This window comes from Ambystoma mexicanum, chromosome 8, assembly GCF_040938575.1.
Source record: "Ambystoma mexicanum isolate Mex_15411 chromosome 8, UKY_AmexF1_1, whole genome shotgun sequence".
NCBI lineage: Eukaryota > Metazoa > Chordata > Amphibia > Caudata > Ambystomatidae > Ambystoma > Ambystoma mexicanum.
The window spans coordinates 152,703,643-152,717,137 of record NC_090929.1 but is presented as its reverse complement, the minus strand read 5'-3'; the positions used below and the strand labels follow the sequence as shown (position 1 = coordinate 152,717,137).

The 13,495-nt window shown below is 46.3% G+C and overlaps 1 protein-coding gene across 4 annotated transcripts in view; it reads left to right on the top strand.

Annotated features, from left to right (window-relative positions):
* The window catches only part of CNTRL (centriolin), a 1,220,196-nt gene that overhangs the window by 618,421 nt on the left and 588,280 nt on the right, over nucleotides 1–13,495 (top strand). For all 4 annotated transcript variants that reach the window (XM_069609523.1, XM_069609522.1, XM_069609524.1 and 1 more), the window contains one exon: nucleotides 11,163–11,305. In XM_069609523.1, the coding sequence (XP_069465624.1) occupies nucleotides 11,163–11,305 (143 nt within the window). The remainder of the gene's footprint in view (nucleotides 1–11,162; nucleotides 11,306–13,495) is intronic.

The window sequence follows — 13,495 nt, the reverse complement described above, 5'->3', positions numbered from 1 at the left end:
ACACAGCATCTGGCAATGCAGCGCAATCGGGATACTTTTGTATCACCCAGCTTTTTACACTTGGGATTTTTCGTTACTTTTATATGTGCCTAAAGTCTTCTGTGTATCATTTCAGAGAGGCAGGGCCTCATCATGACTTGGCTTGAGGCATTGATGCTCATCTTCAGCAGCCGTCTTTGGGTCACCGAGTCTCCAGCATGATGCTACTCTTCTTCGTGGTCTTGGCTCCAGGTGACAATCTGGGAACGGCTGCAGGACCCCTCCTTTTATTCCAAATTCGAGCTGGTGGTTTCCTGAGCCCACTTATGGCAAGAGCCTGCACCATTAAAATTGGCAAGCGCTGTCCAATCATAGACCCCCTGATGCCCCTCATCTACCCAGAAACAGACATCCCCTTGCTGGAATGTGAATTGGAAAAAAACACTTCTATTCACCATATCCAGCCAGGATGCACACACCACAACTTTGCACAGGAACTCCAATTTGTAACCTGCAAAGGTGACTGCCATAATGGTATTTACTGACCCGAGAGGGCAGGAAGAAGGCCAAGGGACAAGATGGCCAAACAAGGGGGGAAAACCACATGTCACGCCATTGTGAGTATATGGTATTCAAAATAGCACTATGCGGTAACAAACAAATGTGCACATGACTGCACTAAGAAAACGGTAGAAAAGAATCTGCTGCCACCATCCTGTCCTGGACACATCAAAAAAGAGAAAAAAATTGTTATTACATACTACCCTTGCAGCACGTCACGCTATGGTGATGTTGGCTACATTAAAGCACAGGAATCTTGCATGGGGTAGAGTTCCCCTTACACTGGTAACCATAAGTGCTGACCAGTACCCCAAAAAAAGGAGCGGAGCAAGGGAAGTAAAGCAAAATTACTTTTCTTCCCAAGTTATGGTTCAAGCCGTAGCAAAAAGCTAGGGTCTTGTGCGGTCCATTGATGTCAATGGAGGGAAAGCTGCAAAAAGGGAAATCTTTCCTAACACAGGGTGAGAAATAAAAAGCACTTAGAGTGCTTAGCTGAAAGTGCTCGACTTGCCATTTCACTTTTATATATATTTTTTATTTTTAGAAGCTTGTAAAGTTCCCACCACAGAATTGTTACTTGTATCGAAGATGAACAAGAGGCAGCACGAGAAAAAGCAAGTGTAATGGATGAGGAGTTAACCAAGCTGAGTTAAATGCACAGTAACTTGATGGCAATAGTTTGCTCATTTTAACACCAATTCCTCCCTTGTCCTCAATGATAGAACTTGGGGTGAGCTGATGCTCGTCTGTCGATTGCTTTTTACACAAGAGGAGCTCTGCTCATATTGGGCATAAGAAACATATTGGAAATAAGAATGCAGAAAGAAAATAGATAGACACTTGACAAAGATGGGAAATGCCGGTAACTTGGGAGACATCCCAAACAGTGGGAGGACACAGGGCTTACAAATTATGCAATACAGAGGCGTTCTGCCACATATATTTTATCTTCACAAACTTCCCATTCTTGTAAGTCAGATGTAACTGCTGATTCAATCCTGCAAAAAACACATGCATTTTCTAAAACATTTTTTTCAGCATTTATTAATTAGCTGATGGATTTCAATATTATTTAGTTTTCTCATTTTTACAATTAGTACATACAAAAGTACTTGAAAAGAGTATTTCATTTAAATACATTTCCATTGACAAACTGTTCTTTTTCAAATAGATGTGAGTACTAAGCAAGAATACAAACACGGAGTCGTCTTTATCATGTAACGGATGAAGAACAATCAAATCTTGTATTGGTACACAGCAGCAAACAACATAGAACTAATCGCAATGTTGGCTCCTAATCTAGTTTTGAAGTACTGGATATGTGTCCTTAAACAAGACCTCATCAGGGTCAATTGCCGGACAGGAAAGTGACCAATCCTTAGGTCAACGTCAGGGAGTTGGCCTCTAGGTGTTCTGTGGACAGTTGGGCACTTGAACTGCTGTGTCCATTGATGTTTCTGCTTGAGATGGAACTGCCTTCTTCTGGGCCATTGATTGTGTCTCGTGTCTGTGTTCCTTGCAAGGAATGCTTAAGCTACCGTGGAAACACAATGGCTTCTGTGAGGCTCCGCCTGTGAGCCTCTTATGATTATTTTCCTGGGATCTTGGTCTCTGTGTCCTCTGGGCACTCTTGGGCACGTCTTTCAGTGTCAGGACACTGTATAGTCTGAAGATTGCACTTCAAATGATCTAGCACTTTGTCCTCTGTGTCTGGACGCAACAGGCATCTGCCGTCTCTGTTGCTGGGGTTGATAGTTTCTCCATGGTTGCCACGTATACACAGAGCGGAAAGATGGGAAATGCCGGCACAAACTAGAAAAGTGTTAGAAAACTGGAGAAGCTGTAGTGAATACAAAAAAAGATAATTGCTGCAACTGGCAAACGGAGGGTGAAAGGGGAGACACAGTGCAGAAATAAAACAAATAGAGAAAGGAAAGAGGGACAGAACTGCTGGGTGGAGGTATATAGTCCTCGGGAATAAATGGAAGGGAAGACGAAATGGCAAACATGGTATTGTACTAGGAATCGAGTGTCTGTAAAGGAGAGAAGAGCGTATAATGAGATGCAAAATAAAATATGGAAAGAAAATGACAATTTGGGAGTGCCCACACTCCCAAACGCAGTCTGTGGGATGACTGACACCCGTATTTTATCAGGAATAAAATATCCCCAAATGCAGGTAAAAGGATATTGTGTGTTAGAATTCTCATTTCGAAGGGATTGTGTCCTCCGACGTATTCCTTATCTTTGATGTTACCCATTCCAGCTTGCTGGCCTTGGAAATTTTTTCAGTAGAGGGCACTGCGCGTCGACGTCCCTCGAGTCGGTGTCCCTCGGCGCCAACGTCATTGTGCGTGTAAATAGACTTGCGCAGCGTCCGTTGCTCGGTTCCGTTTTTCCGCGCTTCGTGGGCCTCGGAAACGTGACGCTCAGTTCCTTTCTTCAGGAAGATTCTGCTTATTCTTAGAAGATATTATCTAAATACGATGGCTTCTTCATCCGAACCATCGACCCCACGGTCCGGTTTCAAAAAGTGTTGTGACTGTGGGAAGAAAATGTTGTAAACGGATCCTCACAGGATCTGTTTGTGGTGTCTGGGGTCGGAGCATCACTGCTTGGAATGCGAGGACTGTATGTCCATGACGGCGAAAGTCTTGAAGGAGTTTAAGGGGAAGTTGGAGAGAGGTAAGAGCTTTAAAACTTCTACTCCCTCGAAAGTTTCTTCAGCTGAGTCGAGACATTCGTCTCCTCGTCGACACAAGAAACATTCCCGTTCAAGGTCTCGAAGCAGTTCCCATCAGTCTTCGAGATCAAAAAACTCTAAGAAGAGGCGTCGTAGACCTCCCTCTTCTTCGTCTTCCTCTGTCTCCCCAGAAAGGGTCACCTGCGCCACGAAACACAGCTCTCCAGCTAAGTGGGAGGAATTCCGTAAGAAAATGCTTAGCGTCTTCGAGAAAGCGGCCTGGATCCCCTCGGAGACATCTAAAGGTGATACCCTGGGTGAAAGACCCGAAAAATCAAAGCGCCGCAAGTCGTTGCACCCGGCGAGAGAAACTACCCAAGAGCGTCATGAACCCTCGAGTAAAGGCAGTAAGACTGCGTCATCGTCGTCGAAGGCTTCTTCGACTCATAAATCTGTGTCATCGACGCCTCTGTCAAAGGGCCCGTCGATGCATAAATCGGTTGCGTCGACGCAGTCTTCGACGCCACTGTCGACTCTGATAAAAGACAGACCTACAACTGTCACTACATCTTAGACAGTAGAGGTGTCGAGGACTTCGACCATGACGTTTCAACGACACCGAGTAGGATCCCGATCCTCTCGAGTACATCGAGGTCTTTTCAAACTTTTTCTTTTTGGGTTTGTCAAAGCCTTTGACTTCCACGTCAAGAACCTCAACATTTTCTCGACCAATTTGCCTCCTTCTGCTCTAGAAAGGGGTTTTAAACCATATCCTAGGTCTGACTACTTTAGAGCCTTGTCCTCTATATATGAGTAAGGGGGGGATTCCGACCATGAGAGACCTTTTGGTTTACAAAGGACCACAACACCCATGCCAGAGGAATTAATCTCTGAAGAGAACAGATTAAAAGACCTTCAAGACTCCCTACATGAGGCAAATGGTTTAGATACTTCTCCAGAAGTAGAGTCTGCTAAACCAGACCCTGGGGAGCATGCTGAGACCCCTTAACGGGTTCTGATGGCCAGAATAATAGAATTCATGGGGTGGTCTACACCTACACCTTCTTTTCAGCAGTATGACCTTACTGATATTTTAGATAAAGGTCCACAGGAGGATCCAGTTCCTTTTCATACTGCTCTGCAAAGAAAAATTTCTGCAAATTGGGAAACTCCTGAAGTTATCCCTGCAGTTAACAAGAAACTTTCCGCTAAATACAGGGTATCTGCTACAGATCCTGAATATTTGAGCAAACATCCAACTCCAGAGAGTTTGGTTGCACAAGCAACAACTTCATCAAACAGTAAATCTGCATACCCTACTATTCCACAGGACAGGGATGATAAAAGATTTGAATCTATGTCAAAAAAAGTATTTTCGGCATGTAGCATGGCGCTTAAATCTATTAACGCCACTTGCACGCTTGCAAGATTCAGCCATACACTTTGGGAGTGTGCTTCATCTGCGGCTGACTGTCTCCCAGAAGGAGAAGAAAGGGAAGCATTTTTAAACATCATCAAGGATGGAAAAGATGCAATGTGCTAGTCCCTTCAAACAGGCATTGATTCTGCTGACAGTATCAGCAGGGCCATGGCGGTTAGTACCACAATCTGCAGATGTGCATGGTTGCGGAAGTCTGGGTTTGCTCCAGATGTACAAGCCAGACTTTTTAACATGCCCTTTGACAGCACTTCTTTATTTGGTAAGAAGGCTGAGGACTGCCTGGAAAGATTACAAACATCCAAGACAGCAGCGAAATCTCTTGGGGTTGCAATCCGACAGACTCCGAACCGCCCCTCAGGAGCCTCCTTGAGGGGTAGGTCCTTTCCCTTTTACTCAGCATTCGGAAAAGGCAGAGGACAGCCAGCTCAAAGGGGCAAGAAACGATTCACCCGTGGTGGACGGGGAAAAGGTACAAATGCCACTTCAGCAGGTGCCACTTTACCCTCGGCATCTGCGTCAGCCGCTTCTAAACCCCTCTCGTCTCCCCTCACCAGACACCAGTAGGGGGCAGGTTAACTCAACATCTGGCAGAATGGCAGGCTATTACGTCAGATGCTTGGGCATTGGATAGTTGCCCAAGGTTACTGCCTGCCCTTCCTACACAGCCCTCAATCATCCACCGGGGAACAACTCTTTGAAGTTTCCAGACCCGCTTCTTATGCAGGAGATTGTAGACCTGCTGGAGAAAGGTGCCATAGAACCGGTACCTGTAGCGGAGAGGAACAAGGGTTGGTATTCCCCCTACTTCCTAGTACCAAAGAAGGACAGAGGACTGGGACCCATCTTGGAATTGCGAGAATTGAACAAATTCCTCAGGAAAGACAACTTCAAGATGGTAACCCTTTCTCAGATTCTTCAGGCCCTCCAGCTTCAGGACTGGTTGGTATCTCTAGACTTTCAGGATGCTTATTTCCATGTGCCTATCCATCTCAAACACAGGAAATACCTGAGGTTCGCAATTGGCAACTCTCACTATCAATTTTGAGTTCTGCCATTTGGGCTGAACTCCGCCCCAAGGGTCTTCACCAAGCTAATGTCGGTAGTGGCTGCAAGTCTAAGGAGAGAAGGGATCCACGTCTACCCCTACCTGGACGATTGGTTGATCAGAGCAGTATCTTCGGAACAAGCTCAGATCCAACTAGATTATGTCTGCCACTTCCTTCACAAGCTGGGCTTCTCCCTCAACTTAAAGAAGTCACAGATGACTCCAGTTCATTGGAGCAGTCCTGGACACTTCCCTGGAAGAAGCCTCGCCACCAGAGGTGAGGGCTCAAGATATTCTGCAGATGGTCAACAAGTTTCAAAATGCCCAACGTCTACCAGCCTTCGACTTTTTGAGGTTGCTAGGCCTCATGGAATCCTGCATTTTCCTAGTGCCAGAGGCTCTCCTGAGAATGAGATCCCTCTAGTGGGCACTAAGAACCCAATGGTCGCAATTTTCAGGAAGAATGTCAGATCTCCTTCAAGTCCCGGACAGAGTGGCTCGAGACCTTCAGTGGTGGGGCTGTCGGGAGAACATCTTGAAAGGAAAACAGTTTTGGCAACCATGACCGGAGATGACGGTAGTCACGGATGCCTCAATAACAGGGTGGGGAGCCCATGCCAATGACTTGATCATCAGCGGTCATTGGTCTCCATCGGAGTCCAGACTACACATCAACCTATTAGAGCTGAGAGCGATCAGACTAGCGCTGAAAGCTTTTCTGCCATCAATACAGGGAAAGAATGTCCTGATAATGACGGACAACACAGTGGCCATGCACTACCTCAACAAAAGAGGAGGCGTAGGATCACTGCCACTGTGCAGAGAGGCAATGCAGCTCTGGTTTTGGGTAATGCAAGAAGGAATCTCTCTTTCGGCAGTTCACCTAACCGGAGAGAAGAACTTGACGATGGACGCTCTGAGCAGGCAGAGTATAGTTTCCCACGTGGGAGCTAGCTCAAGAAGTCCTTCAAGAGATCTTCACCCTTTGGGGAACCCCTCAAGTGGATCTGTTCGCCACCAGCATCAACAAGAAGTGCGATCAGTTTTGTTCAAGGACGCGTTCGTAGTGGACTGGGAGTTTCCACTTCTGTATGCATTTCCTCCAGTCCCTGTCATTCCTCAAATGATCAGGAGGTTGAGAAGATTCCGGAAAGCCATGATCCTAATTGCCCCGGATTGGGCCAGGAGAACGTGGTACCCGGACCTTCTAGACATGTCCATCTGACCTACGATTCGTCTTCTGCAAAGAGAGGATCTTCTCTCGCAGAAGGGAGGTCAGGTTCTCCATCCAGACATCAGAACCCTCAACCTTCACGCTTGGTTTCTGAAAGGTTGAGATACAAGGATTGGGCTGTCCCGGATGACGTCATGGAGGTGTTGCTTTCAGCTAGAAGGCCAGCAACAAAGACTTTATACCGCTGCCGTTGGAACAAATTTTGCAGCTGGTGTAGAGAAAAGAATATTGAACCCTTTTCATGCAGTACACCAATGGTGTTATCGTTCTTACTCTATTTAGCAAATTCAGGTCTTCAAGTTGGTACGATCAAGGGCTACCTCGCAGCGCTGTCAATCTTTAAGCGCACTGCGGAGGAGCCTTCATATTTCAAAATACACCTGGAAATCCAATTTCTGAAGGGGTTAACTAATGTCTATCCCCCAAAGCCTTTCCAAGTTCCATTGTGCAACCTAAATCTAGTCTTACATTTTCTGATGGGTACTCCTTTTGAACCACTCCATTCTTGTTCATTAAGATTTCTCACTCTTAAGTCTTCCTCGTGGCTCTAACATCTGCCAGAAGAGTGAACGAATTACAAGCTCTGTCTTGCAAACCTCCTCATACAATCTTTCATCAAGACAAGGTTGTCTTACAAGTGAAGCCTAATTTTCTCCCCAAGGTGGTCTCTGAATTGCACAATACTCAGAAAATAACTTTACCTTCATTCTATCCTCCTCCCCACCCAGGGAAAGAGGAAGAGAGGTTATATAGGCTGGATCCAAGGCGTGCCTTGAGTTTTTATATCAACAGGCTTGCTAGGTTAAGGCAAGCAGACCAACTGTTTGTAGGTTATGCAGGACACAAATTAGGATTGCCAATCACGAAACAGACCATTTCAAGATGGATTATTTTAACCATTCTAGAATGCTACAAATTGGCTGGGAAAGAACCCCCTCAACATCTTAGGGCTCGTTCAACCAGGGGTATCGCAGCCTCTTCAGCTCTCCAAAGAGGGGTTCCGATTCAAGACATATGTGCGACTGCCACATGGTCGTCCGCACTCACCTTTACAAAATTGTATAGCCTGGATTCTTCCTCTAGCCAGGAGACAAGATTTGGGAAAGCTGCGTTACATTCTGTACAGTCTTAAAGGGAAATATTCCAATTTTACTCCCACCTCCATTTTTTATACCACTGCTATTGGAGTCTATCAAAGATAAGGAATACATCGGACGACACAATCCCTTCGAAGAACAAGTTACTTTCTTACCTTGTAACGTTCTTTCGATGGGATGTTCCTCGACGTATTCCTTGTCGCGTATTCCTTATCGCCCCTCCCATCCATCCCCGCAGTAAAACTTCCCTTGTAGTTGCAGCTTACGCTCCTTCAAGGTCGATGACCAATACATGCACAGCAAATATTAAGCTTCAAAACGGAACTGAGCAAGGGACGCTGCGCAAGTCTATTTATACGCACAATGACGTTGGCGCTGATACAGAGGCTGTGGAGGGACACCGACACGAGGGATGTCGATGCGCAGCGCCCTCTACTGAAAGAATTTCTGAGGCCAGCAAGCTGGAATGGGTAACATCAAAGATGAGGAATATGTCGGAGGAACATCCCATCGAAAGAACGTTACAAGGTAAGAAAGTAACTTGTTCTTCTGGCTAATTCCCTTCAACCTTAGAGACCCCCCAGTTCTTTTGCTGCACTTCAGGACTGTACATTTTTACCCTGGAGTGAGCGAGACCTTTTTCCTCACTCTCTCATGTATTTTTGATCTGAGTTGGACTCTGTTTCTTTTGGTTTTTGAGTCTGACAAACTCTATAGGCAGCTACCTTTTGTATTGTGGCACACAGCACCCTCAGTGCAGTGTCACAGAGAAGTCCTTTAGATTTCTCATAAGGTTGAAATACCTACTTATTCATGTAACATTTTTTGTTACCCTCACTACAATTAATGGCTGGTGGGAGTGGTTTAATTTTCCTACCATTGTGCGTTCTTACCACAGGCTGAATCCTCAGCTGCAGTATAGCACCCATGGTTGACCATTTTGTCAAAATGGTCCCGGTCTTTTTTTCTCCATTTCTTGCTTGTGAGGTCTTTCGTGGGGTTTACTCTGCACGCCAATCTAAGTTTAACCCTTTTGTGCATTTTGCCTTTGCCGGGCTTCAGTGCTGAGACCCACCTCTCGCTCCAGTGTGTCTGACAGGGAAGGAAGCAAAGGAGGTGCCGAAAATTCCTGTCCTTAGTCTCCTTGGTTACCTGAATGCACCCAGTGGTGATTGGCTTGCAGGACAGCCACCCTGCTGTGTGATTGACAGCTAGACTGTCCATGAATTGGAGAAACCTGCATAAAAGGTGAGGACTCTTGAACAGAAGGCAGAGTTGACCACTGGACAAAACATCCGAAGAAAGAAACTGGAAGAGAAGCTTGCTGCACCCTCCTGGACCCTTGGTTGGCCAGGTGAAGCCCTGCTGCAGTGCTGAAGCTCCAACTTCGTATCGACTAGAGAATCCCGGAACGGACAACTTCTTCCCTTGGGTTGGTGGGACCAACCGACCCCAAGATGAACTTGACTGGAACACCTTTCCCTGCTGGCTGTAATTCCTCGCTGCTGCTGGAACCGAGTTCCAGGGGTCAGGAACACCAGAATCGAGTGCATCGTATTTAAGCCGGACCAGACCTTCAGGAAGCTCCAGAAGACCATCCCAAAGCAGGACGACCCAAGCCTGAGGCACCTCAAGAGTGCTGGACCCCAGAAGCAAGGGAAGCCCATCAAGTGCCCAAGAACTGCAGTGGTGCTATTGACCGTTAACTGAAACCGCAAAGTGCTGCTGATCTGGCGAGCCTGTCGCTGACGCCAACCTTCAAAGTGCAGTGCCGGAGTCCTATAGGCGCCCTCCCTCTTGTCCCCACGACTGAGGCCCAGGAACCAGGATCTGCAGGACTGCACCAGAACAGAAACCAGCTGGATCTTCTTCAAACCTAAGGTACTGTCTTGACAGAAGGGGTATAGTACTTGCCTCTTTTGTCTGTAGCTTGCTTGTTCTCACTGGAGACTTGCAGTAGCTGCTTTTTGCAGATTCCAGTTATGCCCTTCACAAGCTTGTGGCCCTACAAGTGATTCTTTTTCTACAATCTCTCTAAATAACATTGTGCAAGACTTTTGTGCTATTTGAAAGAAGTGCCTCAGCTCCCTAGACATTGTGTACATTTACTGTGGCTGCCCTGGCTCACTTCTGACCCATTGCCTTTGGTTTTAACTGTCCCTCGTAGGTGGTGCATAAGTTTAACTTGTATTGCTGGAAAGTTCTAGCCTAGACTTCATTGGGAAATTGCAAAGTATTCTCATGCTCTGAGAACCCTTTAACCTTTTTTTTCTCCCTATCCTAACCTTTTCCTTTTCCACAACCTCCGTATTGCATTAAGTGTCACAAGTGATATATCGATGTCCAGTGTCCTAGCAATTGAAGTCACCTCAGTGTGTAGGAAGTGTGTGTGTGACATTCCAAAAGGGTATCTACTTGCTTAACCTAAATCTGAGGAAGTGTTATGAAGTGTATTTTATTGTTGCCTATTGCCCTTTTTTTTTTTTTTTTTTTACATTCTTAATTACAATTTCTAAAGAAGGCTTATTTAAAACTGACTGTTAAATTATTGTTTTAATAGAAAACCTTGAGCATAAGTGTTATTTGGATACTTCTAATTCTGAATCTCAATGTAACCTCTCTACAGCTCACATTTACTGCTCTTGAGAGAAGTCTGGCTGCTCAGTCACTCTACCAACTTGTGTAGTATAGACCTATAACAATAGGTGGGTTACCTATGACCAAGAAGAGGACAAGGTTTGTGTAGTCTCCCACGTGGTTACTACATCCAGTCTTGCCTAACAGTGGGTCACTTTGGTGTTCCCTGACCTTACAAAATACAAACTGCATACATTTGTGTTCCTCTGTACAGACACAAAACTACTTGGTTTCCTACAATATTGTTAAATTATACAATTGGGATAACCTTATACTACATATAACCCTTGACCTTATGAAGGTCTTAGAATCTACAAAAACCTTTAAGCAGCACGTATTTTACCTGGAATATGCATCTTAAAAGTCGGTGTGCAGTCTGATATTAACCCTTTAAAACTCATCTCTTAACCGTGATAAAAGCAAAGTTGTTTTTTGTTTCCTTACATTAGGAAGATACTTATGGAGTAAATGTCTTTCCTTTTCAGATAACTCTGGGAGTATGGAAAACCTATTGCGTGAGATTGAAGCCCTAAGGCATGCACTATCTTTCCAGAATGATTACATCACGGGCATGGCAGACCCTTTCCGGAGGAGAGGCTATTGGTATTTCGTTCCTTCGTCATCAAAAGTATGTTACTGTTCATTGCTTTTATGGAGCTACTATATCTGATCATCAAGATTGATTAGTATTCTGCTCTCCCACTTATGGACACCTTCCTTTAATCGATGTTACATTGAATAGCTAGCTGTTGCATAACTTGAAAATAAGGTTGTGATAATTTTTGAAAAACAGTCAAAGGGTTACACAACTTCCTTCTGAACTAGTCTTCTCATCTCTGTGCATTTTACTAATGGAATATGAACTAGTAGGCTGTGATTGTAACATTTATATTATGTTTTTCAACAGTGCAACATTCCTTGTTGGAATGTGATCTAGTAGGCTGTGATTGTAATATTTGTAGCATGTTTTAAAACAGTGCAACTTTTCTCATCTGGTACCCTAGGTCCAGAGCCAGCCAAATCCAAATAAACAGCGGCAGACGAAAGGGCATTTAAAAAAAAAAAAAGATATACTCTTACTTCCCATACCCTTTCCTCCATACTGCATGGGCGTCCCTTCCAAGGGACGAGAGACTGAACCTTTTTCACCAGAAAAAAACCTGCTAGCCCTTTGAATTTAGAGGTGCGCTGGGGTGCGGCCTTGGAGCATGCGCTCCCTTTGACTCCGCCCTCTGCGCCACACCTCAGTCCCCTTTTCTGCACCGACGGGAAGGGGCCGAATTCATCAGTGTCCTGGGTTTGTATTCGGCCATGTAATTCCACGCGCGGATACTTCTTCTCTTCTGTCTTTTTTATCTTTTTATCATTCAGGTACGTGTCCTCCGGCGTCACGCTTCTCCCTGGCGCATGTCGACTTCTTCAGGGTTCAGGGGGTGTACATCGTGCAACTGGCTCTTCTCGACTTAAGACCCCCCACGCCCTCTGCCTACGTTGCCTTGGCACAGACCACAGCTGGCAAGCTTGTACCGCGTGCAACGTGCTTTCCTGACCGTCTCTGAAGAACAGACTAGCCAGGTGCAGGGAGCTCTTCCAGAGATCGCCTCCAAAGGACCTAAAGGACTTTGTCTATCATCGATCCAGGCCCATGGTAGGGCCGCTCTTTTCCAGTGCACCCCACAAGGGAGACTCTTTCCCAGGGACTTGCCCGCATGGGAGGGACCGCTCAGGTTCTGGTACCAGCACAGGTACCGAGGCTGAATCAGCTACCGGCCGCCAGGCCGAGGGGTCAGTAGAACCTGCCGGTGACAGTGCTGAGGGACCGGAAGGTTCTTTTACCGGGTCTTCACCCGAGGGGCTATGCCCTAGTACCGGTAACATGTCAGAGGGGGTGCCTATATGCAGTTCTACCGGCAGATCCACCAAGGGCGAAATGCCTACCGCTGCCTCGGCCTAAGTAACAGGGTAGGCTCCATGATCCACACTCAAGAGTCCTGGACAGGGGCGGGCCCAGTGAGGCGAGCAACACGACGCAGGCAAGTGGAAAGCAGCTCGACAAAATGGCTGCTGTGCCAGAAAATCCAGACATCCGGTTGACGCTCCAGAGAAGGCAGCAGGTGGAGGATTGTGTATCAAGGTGGGACTGGTGTCAACCAGGTATATGACCTACAGCTTACCCTTCCTTCGCGCAAGGCAGGTTCCCGCTGCGTCCATGGCCAGGACACGCAACGGCTCCAGCAGCCCCTCGCTACCCCGTCACTATCGCCCACCACCAATCCGGCCTGTGAGGACAGGTTCTTTGAACAGTTCCTCAGGCTCATGAAATCTCCTCGGATGGGGGACATCCTCAGGGACGCCATGGGAGACGTGCTCCCGCCAATGGCTCCGGTGCAGACGCCCCTGGCCCCTGTTCAGCCTCATGTCCATTCGGTTCCGCAACAGCCTCCGCCCCAGCCTGTTAGGGAGAATTCTCATAAATGTGCTAATTCCCTTCACCTTAGAGACCCCCAGCAACTTTTCTGGATTTTGAGGACTTGATTTTGTTTTACCTGGAGAGAGTGTGAGCCTTTTTTCCCCACTCTCGCATGTATTTTAGATGTGTTTTACTCTTGTGTTCTTTGTTATTGAATTTTAGATAACTCCATAGGCATCATCTTTTCATTTGTGTCGCACAGCACCTTCAGTGCAGTGACACAGGGAAGCCTTTTAGGCTGTCTCAAGGTTTAGATACCTTCTCTGGGATAAACTACTGTTTCCCAGAGAAAGTAAAGTGAAATTGACTTTACTAGTCTTTTCAAATTCCTAGACCCAGCACACCCTA